This window comes from Triturus cristatus, chromosome 2_2 (genome assembly GCF_964204655.1).
Source record: "Triturus cristatus chromosome 2_2, aTriCri1.1, whole genome shotgun sequence".
NCBI classification, from domain to species: Eukaryota; Metazoa; Chordata; class Amphibia; order Caudata; family Salamandridae; genus Triturus; species Triturus cristatus.
Window position 1 is genome coordinate 292,191,904 of NC_140582.1, and position 17,534 is coordinate 292,209,437.

The 17,534-nt window shown below is 44.8% G+C and overlaps 1 protein-coding gene across 1 annotated transcript in view; it reads right to left on the reverse strand.

The window, feature by feature from the left end:
• Positions 1–17,534, reverse strand: part of TEK (TEK receptor tyrosine kinase) — a 542,264-nt gene that overhangs the window by 230,533 nt on the left and 294,197 nt on the right. The window contains exon 11 of the mRNA XM_085641331.1: positions 5,355–5,495. Within this exon, the coding sequence (XP_085497457.1) occupies positions 5,355–5,495 (141 nt within the window). The remainder of the gene's footprint in view (positions 1–5,354; positions 5,496–17,534) is intronic.

Sequence of the window (17,534 nt, forward strand, 5' to 3'; positions counted from 1 at the left end):
CTTCAGGTTCCTCCTCATCCTCGTCGTCCGTGGTGGGACGAGGCGGAGATGCAACCCTCTCTGGTTGCAAAAGTAACGGAGGCAGTCGTGGCCGTGGCGTGGAAGGTCCAGCAGGCATCGGTGAAGGTGCCTGTGTCGGAAACCGCTGTTTATAATCCGATATTAAGAATTGAAGGTCAGTGACCAAAGACGCCGGTAGAAACACCATGGAAGGCGGAGGCGGCATGTATTCTTGAGGGGAAATCTCCTGATATTCCTGGGTAATGTCCTCGTAATCAGAGACATCCTGGTATTTCACGTGGAGCTGCGATGGACTAGTCGCCGCAGGAAAGAGACTGGCGTCATCCGAATCCTCCTCTTCAAAAAGGTGAGTCTGAGGCAATTTGGGGACCTTACTGGGTGAAGTGAGGGCCGGAGTCAGTGCACGTTTCGTTATTTTAACATGCACATATGTACTTTGGTCATCAGGGTTCATTTCCGTCGACGGGCCCGTCGACGGTAGAGCCATAGTCGGCGTTACAGGTATAAACGTCGTCGACGGGGTCGTCGACGGTGTCGTCGTCAGCGACGAGGACAATGAAGATGGCTTCTTTGTCGACGATGGCGGCGACGATGGCGGCGACGGTCTCGTCGACGGTACCTTCGTCGTCGATGGTGTTCTCGTCGCTGAATGCTTCGTCGACGGTGTCCTCGTCGACGATGATGTCGACGTCGGCGATGATGTCGACGCCGACGAGGAAGCTTTCGTCGACAGTGTCGTCATCGACGCTCCCGTCGGCAGTTTACTCGACGACGACGAAGACTTTTTAATGACCAGCGTCGACGAGATGGTTTTACCTGCCGTCGACGATGGAGTGGTCGTCGTCGAAGACATAGAATGGGATGCCACCGTCGATAGAGTCGCCGTCGACGAGGTAACAGAAATTGCTGTCGACAGAGATTTTCTTGTCGAAGCTACCATCGACGAGGTCTTCGTCGACGAGGTGGAAACTGGCTTTTTGAAGGTATGGGGCACCACCTTAGGAGACGTAATCCCTGGAGGAGACAAATCCAGGACCTCTGAAGACTTTTTCTGCGTCTTCTTTTGAGGTGGCTGCGACGAAGGGCCCGGAGATGACACCCTTGGTCTTTTACGTGAGGAGTGAGACGAGATAGAGGGACTCTCACTTTCCTCAGAGGACACAACAGCTTCCTTGTCCTTTAGCCTTTGCAGCCATATTAAAAGGCGCCCTTCTCGGTCTTTCAGGGTCTTAGAAGAGAAAGTCCGACATACCTTGCAGTCTTTTGAACTGTGGCTGGGATAGAGGCAATACAAACAGTCTTTATGCTGGTCGTCGATATGAAGCCTCTTCTTCCCACAAGAAGCACAGGGTCTGAACAAACCTTTCTTTGGTGTATCAGCCATGTTTAGATCTCAAAAAGTTGAGTAGAAATACTGTAAATCCAAAAGTAATGAGCAGAGCTCAGTGGAGACTCCCTTAGCATGACGTGCGGTAGAAAATCTGAGGGACTGTAGCTCCTACCAGGAAGGTTCTAGAGGGTGGTGTTAGCTGATTGGCTCTGGCCAAAATCTGGTCCTTTTTACATAAGGACGTGGATAGCTTACTAAGCTAAGGCCTCTGGGCCTATTGCTGTATATGTCTTCTAAGACATTGCTTTGTTATTTACCGGTGACTCCCATTCCGAAGACGGGGAATGATTCAGGCATGTGAATCTATGAAAGATACCCTAATACTGGATAAATCCCTGTTCACTCTGTAATTCAAGAAGCAATGAGAAGGCTCTGGTGTACTGTGGGAGGTCGTTTTATGCTTTGGGGAAGATGTAGAAGAAGGCGTGGCCTCCTGCTCTGTTGTGTGCAAGTGCGGTACATGTGCTAGTGAGAGTACGGCTGATCGGAGGTGCCTGGAAGGTTGGTGTAATTGCTGTTAGTGGAGTGTACTCGCTCGAGCATGAGGTGGCAACAAACCACGGGGCATATTAACAAGGGCTTTATCTCTGCTATTTTGGCTTTAAAAGCCAAAGAAGCGGAGATAAAAATATCGCCCTATCAACAACAGGGTGCTAACATGCATAATCGCATGTTAGCGCCCTTTTTCACTACGCTTCCCTTTGTATCTCTAATGAGATGCAAAGTGGGCGTTCCAGAGCAAAATAATAGGAGAAATGTCGCTTAGTCCACCATGGGCTATCAACAAGGATATCCCTATCCATGTAGTTTTATCGCTGCATTACCAGCGATAACCTCCCAAAATGCCGCTATCACTGGAATTTTTATCGCCTAGTTGGTTAGCGTTGTTAATAACACGATAACCAGGCGATATTATCCAGCGATAGCGGGTGTTAAAAAAATTAACGCTAAGCGCCCTTAGCGTTAATTTTCCCTGTTCCTTGTTAATATGCCCCCACATCTTTGCAGGGAGGATTTCTATTTACTAAAGAGAAGCCTCTCGACAGAAGACCACATATTGGAGTGATACATAATTGTGGATGCAATATATTCGGATGATTTTGGATACATCCGTGAATAAAAACATTTTATCTTATCCAAGTCGGTAGTAGAACCGGAAGTGCAGGAGAAATCCAAAACCTTTGGCTGGACAGCTCAGAGGAAGTCATGGGGTATGCCCTTGTATGACAAAACACATGTTGGCTGGCTAAAAACAAAGAAGAGGTCAGCAGGCCGAGAAACATAAAATCATCGATAGTGTTCATGTACATACGATTATTGTACTTTCATCTATTGAGTAGCGTGCTTGAGGCTGGAGTGTTGGGGTCATTATATCAAGACAGGTGATAAAATTATCGCCGCTTTAGCGGCAGAAAACTGCAGCTAAAACGGCGATAATGGGCTTGATAATATGCTCTATGGAATTCCAATTGAAGCTCAGGTTAGATGTCCTTCACATCTAACATGGGCTTTAACTTGAATTGCATAGAGCATATTATCAAGCCCATTATCGCCGTTTTAGCTGCAGTTTTCTGCCGCTAAAGCGGCGATAATTTTATCGCCTGTCTTGATAATATGCCCCTTGGTTCTCTGATCTTTTTGATCAGCTTTTGGGGGTGTTGGGTGAACCTTCCCCCTTGTTTTTTAGAGCACCACAGTTAAGATAGGATCAAACTGAAATAGTGTGTGATTTTCTTGAGAGCGTCAAGTCCCTAACAAATCACCCATTTCGAGTTCACTAATATTTATGGGAAGCCTCGTTCGGATATTCCTGGACTGAAAGTTTTGTCTATATCCATACCACTGTGGATGACACTTGACGATCAGATGTTAAACCAATAACAAAGCACACTTTCTAGTTGTATAATTTCTGTAAAACATGTCAGAACTCAGCTTAGTGGCAAGAACACATTTGAAATCAAGTTTAAACCTGTCCTGCACACTCCATGAATTTCAAACACCAATCTTTAGTGGTATTGGCCTTCCTTGAATAAATACGTTTATGAAATAAAGGCAATTTCTTGACTCCATTCTCTCTTAGAACCTTAGATAAGTGCTCCAGTTGCTTCTAGATCAGGCATTTCTACTGAAAGTATGCCATCTGAAATGTATGGCCAATGATATGATGAATTGTATTTTGTTTGTTATAATGCCCTTTCCTGAGGCCTACCTGGCACAATCAAATGTTGCCCCAGATTATAACTAGCTGACATCAATATAGCTAGGCAATTAGCTTCTAAATGAGATGCAAAGAAACAGATGTGACCGTAGCATGGTAATCACAGCGTGGGCCGTCTTTAATATGCCATCTTGATCCATTATGGTTCTGGCCAGGGTCGGACTGGCCTGTATGGCAATCAGGCAGTGCAGATCATTGTGTGGGCTTTGTGTTTCTATGGGCAGGCGGCCCTGTTTTTACTGTTGATTACACTTATATTACCACAGGCTTGCCTACAGCAAACACAAAAGCATGCAATCGTCCATCCAAAACTGCCCTGATTTGTAAATCTGGGCCTCGTTTTTGTAGCTGTCTGGTTCGCTAATGTGGGATACTTTTATTTAGGTGCCCAAGCCACATTGTTGTCCCAGTCTCAGTCTGACCCTGGTTCTGGTCTATCTCCACAAACTGAATTGCACACCACTTCACCCAGATTGTCCAACTCTGTACTGAGAGGCTACACTTTTCGTTCCAGAGGTCTTACGCACTGAACTCTCTCCAACCTACCCCATTAACTAGAAGACAAGTTACACTCTCAAACATACAGAGGACTTCTGCTTTAAATCTGTGTTAAGGCATCCCTAATACACGATGCAATTTTCATGGTTGAAACTCTCTTTCCCTTGATACATAGTGACACTGATATCATTTTTATGCAAGTTACCAGTTGCTGCTTATTGATTGTCCCGCTACTCTTCTTTCATTGTTATTAACATACTGTCCTTTTGATTTCAGAATTGCGGCATTTAATTCTCCTTGTTTTTTTCCTCTTTCTATGTGTGATGCATTTTGCAGCACGCATAGAAAGAGGAAAATGCCATCAATTATTATTTTTGTGTAGGAAGGTGTCCCTTTCTGCACAATATACAATCATCCCGGCAACGCAGGACTCTTTGCAACATGACGCAAGGGTGCCTGCTCTGGCGCATGGCAGTGATTGTGTGCCAGCGCAAGGGAAAGCACACAAATGTGTCGTACTGTTGTTAATACGACGCATCCCTGTGCATTTAAAATGACGCAGCTTGGTGCAGCAAAATAGCTTGCGGCGCTATGCATCGTTTTGTAGTAAATAAGGCCCTTTGTTTTTTATTGCCATGCTCTGATTTCCTTTTCAAATGTCTCCTCCTTCGCCGTTGTGCTGCCTGCTAATTATTTATTTGTTCCACACCCTGTTTGAGGACCACATGCAGCATGTAGTTATCCCTTATGTAATTTGCACTATTAATCTGAATGGCCCCTTTTGTGCCCCTTGCTATCTACCAGACTTATGTTAACTGCCACCCACAATTGTACTGCCTAACTGATATTAAGTGCACAATTATTGTGTCCGTTGTCCCACATATTTAATTGATCTGATGCATTACCTACCTTTCAGTAGAGGGAAAAAAAGTTACATTCCTCTGTTTGTGAATTCATCATGCAAGCAAATTGGAGTTCAGGCATGCGTAGATGTTTGTTTTCATGCATATGTGTGTAAGAACACATGGCAAGAATACTATATTATCATATATTTAAATAATGACTATGCCCATCATTCCTAAACTTCTAAGAACAAACAGGTACTTCAAAAACCATTAAACATTTGGTTAGAAGCTTGGGTTTCACTTGCAGTAGCAGTTTCTGGGCTGTTAAAAAACATCAACATTAAGAGGTGTCTCTTTGTCCAAACAGAACAGGCATGCTTACCAATTGCATCCGTCTTAAAGCTTGCCTCGGGGCCTGGGTGGCCCATCCCGCCATACCCAGTGCGACTCAGCTGTACACAGATGTAGTACTCTGTACTTGGCATGAGGCCTTCGAGTTTCACAGTTTTTTCTTTGACTCCGACTGGAAGGGGAAACACAGATATGATAACATTTTTACACATGGCGTTTTAGTAGTTTTGAAAGGATTCCTCAAACGTTTTACAGGGGTCTATTATTATTTTATTTCACTGTGTTTATAAAGCGCAAAGGTACCATTGCGAAGATCCTCTTGGTGCTATAGAAACAGTGGTGAAAGGAAGGTTTAAGGGCCCCCTGCAAAGTGCACGGAGGGGGTGTCACTCCGGATTTGATCCGGAGCGCTGAGTACCTTGCAGAGGGGGCCCCCTGCAGCTTGGGGGCTCCCTGCAGCTTGCCTCCCCGCACTGCGGGAGATGCGGGGGCCTGACAACTCGTCACCACAACCACCCACTCCGCTGGCCACACGCTTGACCCCATCTTCTCCGCAAGCTCCCACGTCTCCTTCAACCACACCACCAAACTCCACTGGACCGACCATCGCTGCATCCACTTTACCTTCCGGAAACCCACTACGCACCACCGCACCCAACAGATCCCCCGCCGCTGCTGGAGCAAAGTCACCGAAGACCAGCTAACCACCAACCTCGCCCGGAGCCCACCCGCCGACCCCACCGACCCCGACACCACCGCCCGCAACCTCAGACAATGGATGGACGACTGCGCCAACTCCCTCGCCCCGATCAAGAAACCCTCCAACAGACACACCAGCAAGAAAGCCAGCTGGTTCACTGAAGACCTCCAGGCCTCCAAGCAAACCTGCCGTAATCTAGAGAAGAAATGGCAGCGTGAACAGACACCGGACAGCTACGCAGCCCACAAGAACGCCACCCGCAGACACCATCACCTCATCAGATCCGCCAAAAGAGCCTCCTTCAAAGACCGCCTAGACAACAATGCACACAACAGCAAAGAGCTCTTCAACATCATGAAGGAACTCTCCAATCCCAGCTCCAACACCAACGACATCCCACCTTCGCAAGACCTGTGCGACTCCCTTGCCACCTTCCATTGCAAGATCGCAGACATCCACGACAGTTTCAACATCATGACCGCCCCGACAACCACTGAGACCTCCGTCCCCACAGCCACCATCTACATCGACCCCCTGCTCTCCTGGACTAACATAAACGACAACGACACCATCAAAACCATGAACACCATCAACTCCGGATCTCCGTCAGACCCATGCCCACACCACATCTTCAACAAAGCCAGCACCACCATTGCACCCCATCTCCGGAAAGCCATCAACATCTCCTTTGAGACATCAACCTTCCCGGAGAGCTGGAAGCATGCAGAGATCAACGCCCTACTCAAAAAACCCAAGGCTGACCCCAAGGATCTCAAGAACTTCCGGCCCATCTCCCTGCTCCCGTTCCCGGTGAAGGTCATCGAGAAGACCGGCCAACAGACAACTGGCCCACTACCTCAAGGAGAACAGCATCCTGGACCCATCCCAGTCCCGGTTCCGCAGCAACCACAGCACCGAAACTGCCCTCATCGCCGCCACTGATGACATCAGGGCCCTGCTGGACAACGGAGAAACCGCGGCCCTCATCCTCCTGGACCTGTCAGCCGCCTTCGATACTGTCTGCCACTGCACCCTACGCACATGCCTCCACGCTGGGATCCGAGACAAGGCTCTGGACTCCTTCCTCTCCGGCAGAACCCAGAGCGTCTGCCTCCCCCTTTCCGCTCCGAAGCCACCAAGATCATCTGCGGCGTACCCCAGGGCTCATCCCTCAGCCCAACATTGTTCAACATCTACATGGCACCGCTCGCCCACGTCGCCCGACTGCATGACCTCAACATCATCTCCTACGCCGACGACACCCAGCTGATGCTCTCCCTCACCACGGAACCCCTCACCGCCAAAACCAACCTCCATGAAGGAATGAAAGCCGTCACCAAGTGGATGAACAACAGCCCACTGAAGCTAAACTCAGACAAGACGGAAGTCCTCATTCTCGGCTCCACCCCCACGGCCTGGGACGACTCCAGGTGGCCGACTGCACTGGGAACAGCTCCAACACCCACAGACCACGCACGCAACCTAGGGTTCATCCTCGACTCCACTCTCTCCATGACAAAGCAGGTCAAAGCCGTCTCGTCCTCCTGCTTCAACACCCTCCGCATGCTCCGCAAGATCTACTGGTAGATCCCCACCGAAACAAGAAGAATGGTCACCCAGGCCCTCGTCAGCAGCAGGCGGGACTACGGAAACGCCCTCTACGCAGGAGCCTTGGCAAAACTCCTGAAATTACTACATCGCATTCAAAACTCCTCTGCATGCCTGATCCTCGACATTCCTTCCCGCAGCTATATCAAACCCCACCTGAGAGACCTGCACTGGCTCCCCGTCAACAAGAGGATCACCTTCAAGCTCCTCACCCACTCACACAAGGCACTCCACAACACCGGACCAGCATACCTCAACAGATGACTCTGCTACTACACCCCCAACCGCCAGCTCCGCTCCGCCAACCTCGCCCTTGCCACAGTCCCCCTCATCCGAAGAGCGACCTCCGGTGGCAGATCGTTCTTCCACCTCGCCACCAAGACCTGGAACACCCTCCCCATCCTCCGACGGCAGACCCAGGACCTGCTAACCTTCAGAAGACTCCTCAATACCTGGCTATTCGAGTAGTAGTAGCACCCCCCCCCCCCAGCTTCTTGAGACCCTCACGGGTAAGTAGTGCACTTTACAAATGTTCTGATTGATTGATTGATTGTGTTACGACCCTGTATAGAAAGGCTACGAATGTAAACATTTCTTACAGGGGAGTAAAGCAGGCCACAGCAGGACATGCGGTATCGGGGATCCCCAATCCTTTAGGGTCCTCTCAGCCCTTCAGGGGGCCCCCATTCGGCCCAAGGCTAGTGAACATCTGTGAAATATAGGGGACTCAGGGGCCACTCTTCACATTGTGCAATTTGCTGTTATGCCACTGATTTCCTGGTTCTCATATAGTCATGATTAACACGAAGACGGAGGAGAGTGGGGCACAACTGTGGCGTAGGAACTCTTGTTTCCGAAGTGAGAGCTGCTCGGTGTGTGCCTTTGTCTAGGCTCAACAAATGTGGATGTGCCATTCCAAAAACACCATTAGGATGTAGGGAACCTCCAGGTCGAAATTCTTCTCAGCACCGGGACACCCTTTTGGGTAGCTATTCGCGCTTTATAAGTTGTATTTATTAATTAATTCATATCTCTCATGTACAATTTATCACCGAAGTGACGAAAAGCAAAGGTGATGTCAGCAATTCAATGTCTACTACAAGTTTACTTGGAATTCCAGTAGCCTGTTTCTCATTGGGAATGTATTCCTTAAAACCCCGTGCCTCTAGAGAATTTGAAAGCACACTGGTCAGTTTTGAGCAATTATATCCAAGTGGGAGGGCACTGACTAATAGGGCACTGACTAATAGTTAATGCAACAGATTCGAATAATGTCTGGGGGTGTGGAAATCACTGGTAGTTATTGTCAGTGGTGGAGTCAGAGGGATTAGATACGAGCCAATGACTTAATTCTACCCTCCCTTGCTCAATTACTATTTATGAGACATTCTCGTCAAATAATTTTTTGAAAACAGATGCTTCAACTTGAGATTGTACTTTAAAATGTATGTTAAATGGTGATGACTTGGGTCCTAGGTAACATGAATGATAACTGATCTGCGGTGTTCTGTGATATGTGACTGGCAGTACTGCCTCAATCAAGCAATCAGGATTTATTAAGCGTGGCTAATCACCCTATAGGGTATCCAGGCGCTTGCAGGTACCAGAGTCTTATTCGAACAGCCAGGTTTTGAGGGCCATTCGGAAATCCAGAAGTGAGGTGAAGGTCCGGCTGTGCGTGGGGAGGCTTTTCCAGGTCTTTGCTTCGATGTGGGAGAAGGAGCGACCTCAGGGAAGGAAGGGAGTCAGAGTCAGGTGGCCAATGATTGCTTTTCTGTTCCCAATGTTTGCTGGTATTAGCATCTCATTATTGTGCAAAGTATTCGGCTAGACACCAACCTCTTCTATGTATTAATTTCTTTAGTACATAAATCATTACTATGCATGAAAACTGTTATAATGCCCTTCCTAGGAATATGAATTCTAATCTGTCTCAATAATTAATCACTGAATATCAGTGCACCCAATAAATACCAACACATGTAGAAACAATTTACACATTACATTATCTGTGCATCTGTTGCAGATTTGTTGTTTGCTGAGATCCTTGTAAAAGTCCTCCTGTGGATAGAATGTGTGTGTGTGTGTCTGCGTGTGTGTGCATGTATAACCCACACTGAGGGGACCGGCGCGTGGAGATTGAATAGTAATTACACACTTCATTACGGTCAATGGCCGGTCCTCATAGTGATATATAAACAATACTGTGTGTGTGTATGTGCATATGCGCGGTCGTGCCTTGCTTGCGTTTGTGCATGTGGGTGTATGTTGCTTAACTAAGGCATCATACACACTTTGTGGTCCAAACATTAGGGCTTGTAAAGGCCTCTGGGTCACTGAGCCACTCCCATCCCACTTCCTCACAAAAAGTAGTAGTTTTACGGACGACTGCCTTCTCACCAGATAAAGTAATGTTCTTAAATGGCAGTGGAGAATGTGTGTTTGATCAGAATAATTTAGGGGCTATTTATTGGAGGATTTGCAGTTCTCTCTCTGAGAAGTTTTGGCGACAATAGTGCCACGTGGTATATTTCAAGACACGATGAGAAAGAAATATTGGTAAAACGTGACAGGATTTAAAGACCATTTTATTATTGTGGTTATCAGCACTCTACTAGATAGGCAAACGGTACATTTTGAAGGACACTAAGAAAGTAAAACGTGTCAAAACGCAGCTTTATCACTCACAGGACCAAACTTAATTGGGATTGGAAAACAATTTGAGCAGGGTTGGTGGGTCTCTTCCAAGAACATGTTTAGAAATATACTGTAAGGTTTGAAGTAAACTGGCCAAACAAGACTGGCCAAAATATCATAAAATTTAAAGGTAATTTTGCTTAAATAATGTGCTTTTCTTTATAACAGAGATAACTGAGCCTCTTCTAACTAAGGGGCATATTATCAAGACCGGCGATACAATTATCGCCGCTTTAGCGGCAGAAAACTGCCGCTAAAACGGCGATAATTGGCTTGATAATATACTCTATGGAATTCCAATTGAAGCCCATGTTAGTTGTCCTTCACATATAAACTGAGCTTCAATTGGAATTCCATAGAGCATATTATCAAGCCCATTATCGCCGTTTTAGCGGCAGTTTTCTGCTGCTAAAGCGGCGATAATTGTATCGCCTGGCTTGATAATATGCCCCTAAGGTCCTTATTTAGAGTTTGGCTGAAAAGATATTCCGACCCTAAATGTGGGGATCACTCTTCCGCCTTATTACAAGTGCAGTTTAGTCCAGGGAACTTTCAATGCCACATACTTGTCTGGCAAAAGGAAAAATAGCTCTAGCAGGACGGATATATGCAATGGAGGAATAAGCCCACTTTTTTGCGGCTTCTGGTGGGGTAACTCGCCTGCTGTGATTATTTTTATTTTTAAAATAGAAAATATAATTTTAACTCAATGATAAAGGGAATTGCTGTGCCAAATCTAGGGATATACAAAGTTTAAACTGACATTATTCTTCAGAGTTTTTTAATAACATAGAATCGTAAATAATAATTCACAATCCATAGATTGTTGTAACTCACAATTAATTTCAAAGTATACACAAACTAATAACAAAACATATAATGCAATAGGTGAAATAGGTGCCCGCAAATAAAGGATAACTAGCCTTTTTTAAGGGCACCAATAGGAAAACTGTCTACAGGAAGCAGCATCAAATTCATATTAGACCAACTAGTGTATTTCAACACTTAATTAGCTGCAACATTGGTTTTGTGGTCTACCCCAGATGGGTTTATATCTTTTTTTTGTATGCTGAATGGTGCTGGTCCTAGATGGTAAGGGTCTTTTTTTATTTGTTATTGAAATCCATATAAAAAGAAACATTTTATCAATACATACCTCCAAATAATTAATTAAACGTGTTGAGTAATACAAAAGCGTTAAATAACACCAGTAGGCCTGAAAACAGTAAATTCTAAAATCAGTAAGAAAGAGACAATGTATGCATTTAAGGCAGCATTCAAATACTGCATAAAAAAGAGCAAGAAGATGAATCTAATAAATCTTATGAATCTGACTTTATAAAAAAAATTTTTTTTAATGTCACGCATAATATTTTAGAACAGCATCCACTGCCAATATTAACCCAAACTAAACAATTGATTGAACCTTCGGGACCTTAAATGTATACAGAGAAATCAAAAAGTATGCCGAGAATAATATTTCATCCTATATCAACCAATACAGCTATGTAGCAATAAAATCTAAAGTGTTGTATAGTACATTAAAGTGCTAATATTGCTATAAATAAGATTCGAACATGCTGACAATACCTCCTGAAATATAGGCTCAATTTTAAGAATTTAATCGAAATAGACTCCAACTTCTTAAGCCCCCCAATTCGCAATGCATAGATTCGTTCACTTTTTTTACCTGCTTCATTTTAAGAAACCCATTCAACCTATGGTTGGTATAAGATCCGATCGCCATCTTTGAAGCAAAAGTGATCTAGCGACTGCCATTGCAATATATAATAACTTGATCGCCTTGTCAGAAAGATTTAGAGCAGGGTCATAGCCAAACACTTTCATCCAAATATTCAAATCTATTGTAATTAAGCATTCGGCTTCCAAATAGCAGGAAATGTCATTCCCGGACCCCTGGATCAAGGGGCATTGTGATATGATATGTGTCCAATTGGCTGAAGGATGGTTAAGACAACAAAAGCACTGTCCAGATTGGTTGGGATAAGCCTTAGATAAAAAAAGCGGGGTTCTATATAATAGCCATTTGCTAAAGAATAACATCCTAGGCCAATTAGCGCCCCTTTACATACTAAAGTTGAGATTATTTACTACTGACCACATACTCGCTGTGATTTCCAACTCCTCATGTTTTCCCCATTTGGTTATTGCTTTCTCCACAAGATCCATGCCCTTGATAGAGGCTAAACGCTGTTTCCATTCCCGGGGTTTCTTAAATGTAGTTTTGTCTAGTAATTCATATACTAAGTATTTCCGTTCGATGATCTGAACCAAATCGAGTTTACTCAAATTTTATATGACCCAAGAAGAAGGAAATAATTCGCAATTAAATGAGACATTTCAGCTGTATTCAGCCATCTATCATTACTTAAGAAATCGGAGATTATTCCAAAGCCAGCCTTGGCCTATTTTTGTGTAATTGCAGGCGAATCTCTAATCTCAGATAATCAAATGAGGCCGGATAACGGAGTTGATTACGGGGATTAAATATTTTCTATAAAAAGCCTGACCTTTATAGATATCCACTGCATACACTTATAACGTAATAGTTTAGGAGATTTTACGATTTTTAGTGGGCAGTGAATCTGATTCTCTTTACAAATTAGGTTCACAAAATAATTGATAAATAGACCCATTTGTAGTTCTGGCTTAAACCTTGACACATATTGTGCAAAATATGCAAAATAAAAATCCCTAAGGTTAGGGAGAGCTAATCCACCATTTTCTAGCTCCTCATATAAAGTGCTAAGTGCAATTCGGGGGACCTTCTTGCCCCAGAGAAAAGATGTAAACATAGACTCTAATTTAGCAAAGAAAGAGCTCGTTAAAACACAGGGAGTCGCGTAAAATAGGAAATTAAATAACTGAAAAACAGACATTTTAATCAATGCGACCCTGCCTATAATGGTTAATGGAAGAGAATTCCATTGAAGGAATAAGTCCTGAACTTTTCGCAGAAGTGGAGCAAAATGTAAATCATATAATTCAGAATTCGATCCGTAAAATAAACACCCAGATATCTTTTCGGTGTTGTATTTAGACAAGGAAGAATGTTGAGATGTAAATCCGCAGGCTTACAGCCACAATGTAGTATTTCAGTTTTTAAAAAATTGATTTTATAACCGCCATGCGACTCAAATTGCTCGAAAATCTCAAAAGCTATTGCTTGCACCTCCTTCTCAGGCTTTATTATGAGCATGATATCGTCGGCGTATAATTTAAATTTTCCCATAGTTGGTAGAGGAGGATGAATATCCACACTATTCCGAATGGCTCAATAAACAAGCATTTACAATGCAATGGTCTCGGCAATATTATAGGTAGAGCTATTGGTATTGCTCATTATTTTTTTATCATTTTTGTATCCCTAAATAAATGGCATTGTCATTTCTATTGGCATTAGCTTTTTTTTGCATATGTGATACCTATTGCATTAGCAGAGAGAGAGTGAGGTAGTGAGATAGAGAGAGTGAGGTATTGAAATAGAGAGTGAGGTAGTGAGTGAGAGTGAAGGTTTTAAGTAGTGAGTGAGAGATAGTTACTGTGGTAGTGATATTGTGTTGCTGTGAGAAAGAGAGAGTTGAGTAGCGAGTTAGAGAGTGAGGTAGAGAGTTAGTGAGACAGAGTGTAGTATAGTGAGAGATAGTGAGGTAGTGAGAGATAGTGAGGTAGTGAGAGAGAGAGTGTTAGGGAGAGAGAGTGACGTAGTGAGAGAGCCAACCCCACACACATACAGAACCACCCACACAGAGCCACACACATACAAAGTGTATCACCCAGACATACATACGGAGCCACACATACAGAGTCAGCCAGACACAGATAGAGAGCTATCCACACAAATATTCAGAGCTATAGACATCCACATACCGAGCCACTGACTTACACATACAGAGCTAGCCAGAGACATAGAGTCACTTAACACACATACCGAGCTAGCCACATAAAGGTACTGAGCCATCTATACACACACAGAGGCACCTATGCACTTATTGAGCTACACATACACTGAGCCATACACACGCACAGCTACACACATAGAACCACACAGACATACACAGACTTACACATACTGAGCCACACACACAGAGAGCCACCAACACATACAGAGCCACACACACACACGCACAGAGCCACACAGTAACCTCAAAATTTGACACATATTTACTTTTTGCTACTTCAAATGTCACCGCTACCATAGATCCAGTTGTAGAGTGCATCGATTAAACTATGAATACTGTGTTGAAGATGGAAGGACGCAGGCAATACCGCAGTTAGTTATTTATAGCAGCGGCGTTGCGTTATGATTCTCAAGCACAATTTAGAATAGTTCCACCATAATTTACGTTAAAAGCATAAAACAGCAATATACGTGTGACGTCATTCCCACCGGAAAATACCATAGGCTTGAATCTTCTGGCAATATTTACATCGTGTCCGTGGGCTCAATTAACTAGTAGTCCTTTAAAGGGTTTCGTTAATTAAAGGGGGTTAAATTAGCTGTAGATACTTCCACTTGCCAGTGAACTCGAAAGGAGGGTATTACAGCATTACAAGTTCAACCCACCTTCAGCTCTTCGCCCTCTGCGGCTCCTAGGCCCGTACGTCCCCAGGTGAATCCCAGAATGCAGCGCTGCTGGCCCCAGAGATCTGACGTACGTCACAACTATTAACTGGCCCGGGTCAGGAGTTTGAACTCCTGCGAATTCAGCTAGCATGTGATGTGTCCGAGGCCCAATTGGGCAATATTAAACGGTGTAATGACAACAGCTATTGCTTACAGTGCTTTGAAACATAAGTGAGGCACTATATAACAACAGTCAATTTGCAGGGTGCCCGCTAGGGCCACACCAGGAGGTTGACGGTGTCACAGATGACACAGGAAACACAACCGGTGCTCCGTCTCCCTGCATCACTTTATCAGGGTAATAAAACACGGCGGACTCCGTATCAAAAGCTGAAGAATTCCTTGGAGTACCTTACACCCACAGGGCCGGGAGTGTTCAGTCAAAGAGGTGCGCAAGAACAAAGGCGAGACACTGAGCGTCAGTAGCAGCCAGGATCAGATAGGATCTACGTTGGCTGGGAACCCGGGATTAGCAGTTGAAGCCTGCACACTGCCCCCACAGTAGCCCACAGGTCCAGAGTCAGACACCCCACTTCTGCACCACTCAAGGAGTCAAGAAAGGGGGGGGGGGCACCTCACTAAGTGACATCACCCGGTACGTGCTCACATTTCCATCTTGTGGTCGGAAGTGCGGCCGCCAAGCCCCGCCGCCAGACAACTATATTACGTTTCGGGTTGTTTGCCCCCCACGGGGGCTCCTTCTGTGGCTATTGTTGGGAGACAAAGGCGCCCCTGTGAACTGTCTGCAGAGGCCCGGGGCCAGGAGATACAGGCCTGGGGGCACGGGCGTGTCTCAAAGTCGGCAAATCAATCAGGTTTACAACTTTGTCGCGAGAGCTCACATTTAAACACAAATCACAGATAAGATCTGCAGGCTGTAACTAGAAACAGGCAGCAAGCAGAAGGACCCCCTTAATGAATGTAAGTGGCTTCTACACCTGGGCTCCCTGAAGGAAGCAGCCTGGACTACCAAATTAGGTAGCTCAGCGAGCTAAGCACTCGCTGACGAGAAACGCAGGTAACAGATTCAAATCTCTACAAAGTTGTCCTTTTAATCTGTTAAATGTTGTTAAAATGAGTACACGAGCACTTTGCCAGGGCCGGTTTTGGTTCCCAGTCCGGCCCTGGATGGAATCAGCCTCAGCAAGCCTCTTTTGGCATCGGCATTATTATGTCATTTTGTGGTGTATGTCATGTACTTACTTATATTGGAGGGGGCGAGTACAGGTCAGGAGCTAGTCCTGCGAGAGTAAAGAGGAGCCATTGAAACAATAGAAACCATGCGTGTTTTAAGTTTTTGGTTGCCAGCTTTCAGCACATGATGAAGTACTGTTTTATAGTTCGAGATTAAAATCCACTCTTTTTCCTATTTGTGAGGGACTACACAGCAGGGCATGGCCATCCTCACATAAATTGTCTGACAGCAGGCTGGGAGACAAAACTGTTATGAATCCTTAGCAAAATTTCAACAGTGGCTATAGTTCTGAATATTGCAATCCCAAACAGGACAGCCTGCTTCTCAGAGGCTTGATCTGCAGGGGTCTGTCTGTCTGTTAAAGTGTCTGCCCGTAGCATGGACTGCAATCTCACAGATGGGCCAATACGGCGGGTTGTGGACATCATTTGGGGAAGAGGTTAAACAGCTAGTTCACAATATTTCCTTGTGCAAGCATGTCAGTACATCATTAAACTACAAAAATGATTGCAAAAATAACAGTGACATGTTTATAAAGTGGCATGTTTGTATAATATGAAGTTAAATTAACGTAAATAAGGGCGTAGCTTTATTTTAAATATTGCACTTACACTTAAAACAGAAATGAGGTCTTTTGCTTAATTACATAGGAATGGTTCAGAATGTAAACGAAATTACCACCAACAAACTACACGTGTTCAGTCACTAATATAAGGCTTCCAAGAAGTAGCGTACAACCCGCAGGGCATGCACTTCAGTGCCTCGTAATGTGTAGTAGACGATAGGCAATTAGTTTAGCCGGCCCCCACTCCCAAAAAAAAGGGGGGATGCATATTTCTTTAACACCAGTCTAGGTTTTAATGATGCCCCCCGAATTGTTTTACTATCAAGCATAAAAGAGTATCTCCTGCCCCTGCACATAAAATCATCTCTAATCTTACAACTCAATGGGGCATCGATGCTTTAGTCCCAGCAATTTCAATCAAAGCGAAAATAGAGACAAAAAACAGCGCAAGTCACATTTTAAAGCTAAACGCAGTTAAACCTTTTGTTTGTATGCCGGCGTTTTGAGCATTATCTGTATTCATGCACCTTGCTTAATGTAAAACCACGGGCCGCTCGCATGACCATAGACATTACAATTGCCCGACAACTTGAAACTCCATTCTGCACAAACGAGTTTCAGTACTGTTGGCTGTCACACAATAGCACTGGTAACCTCAATAGAAATACGTGCAGGTTAGTACCCGATGTGGAAGCAGGAGCCCGGTGACTATGTGGGAGAGGTAGAAGGGAGGGGAGAGTGAGAGCAGAGAGAGTGGGTAGAGGAGCAGGGAAATAGACACAATAATGAAAGCATAAC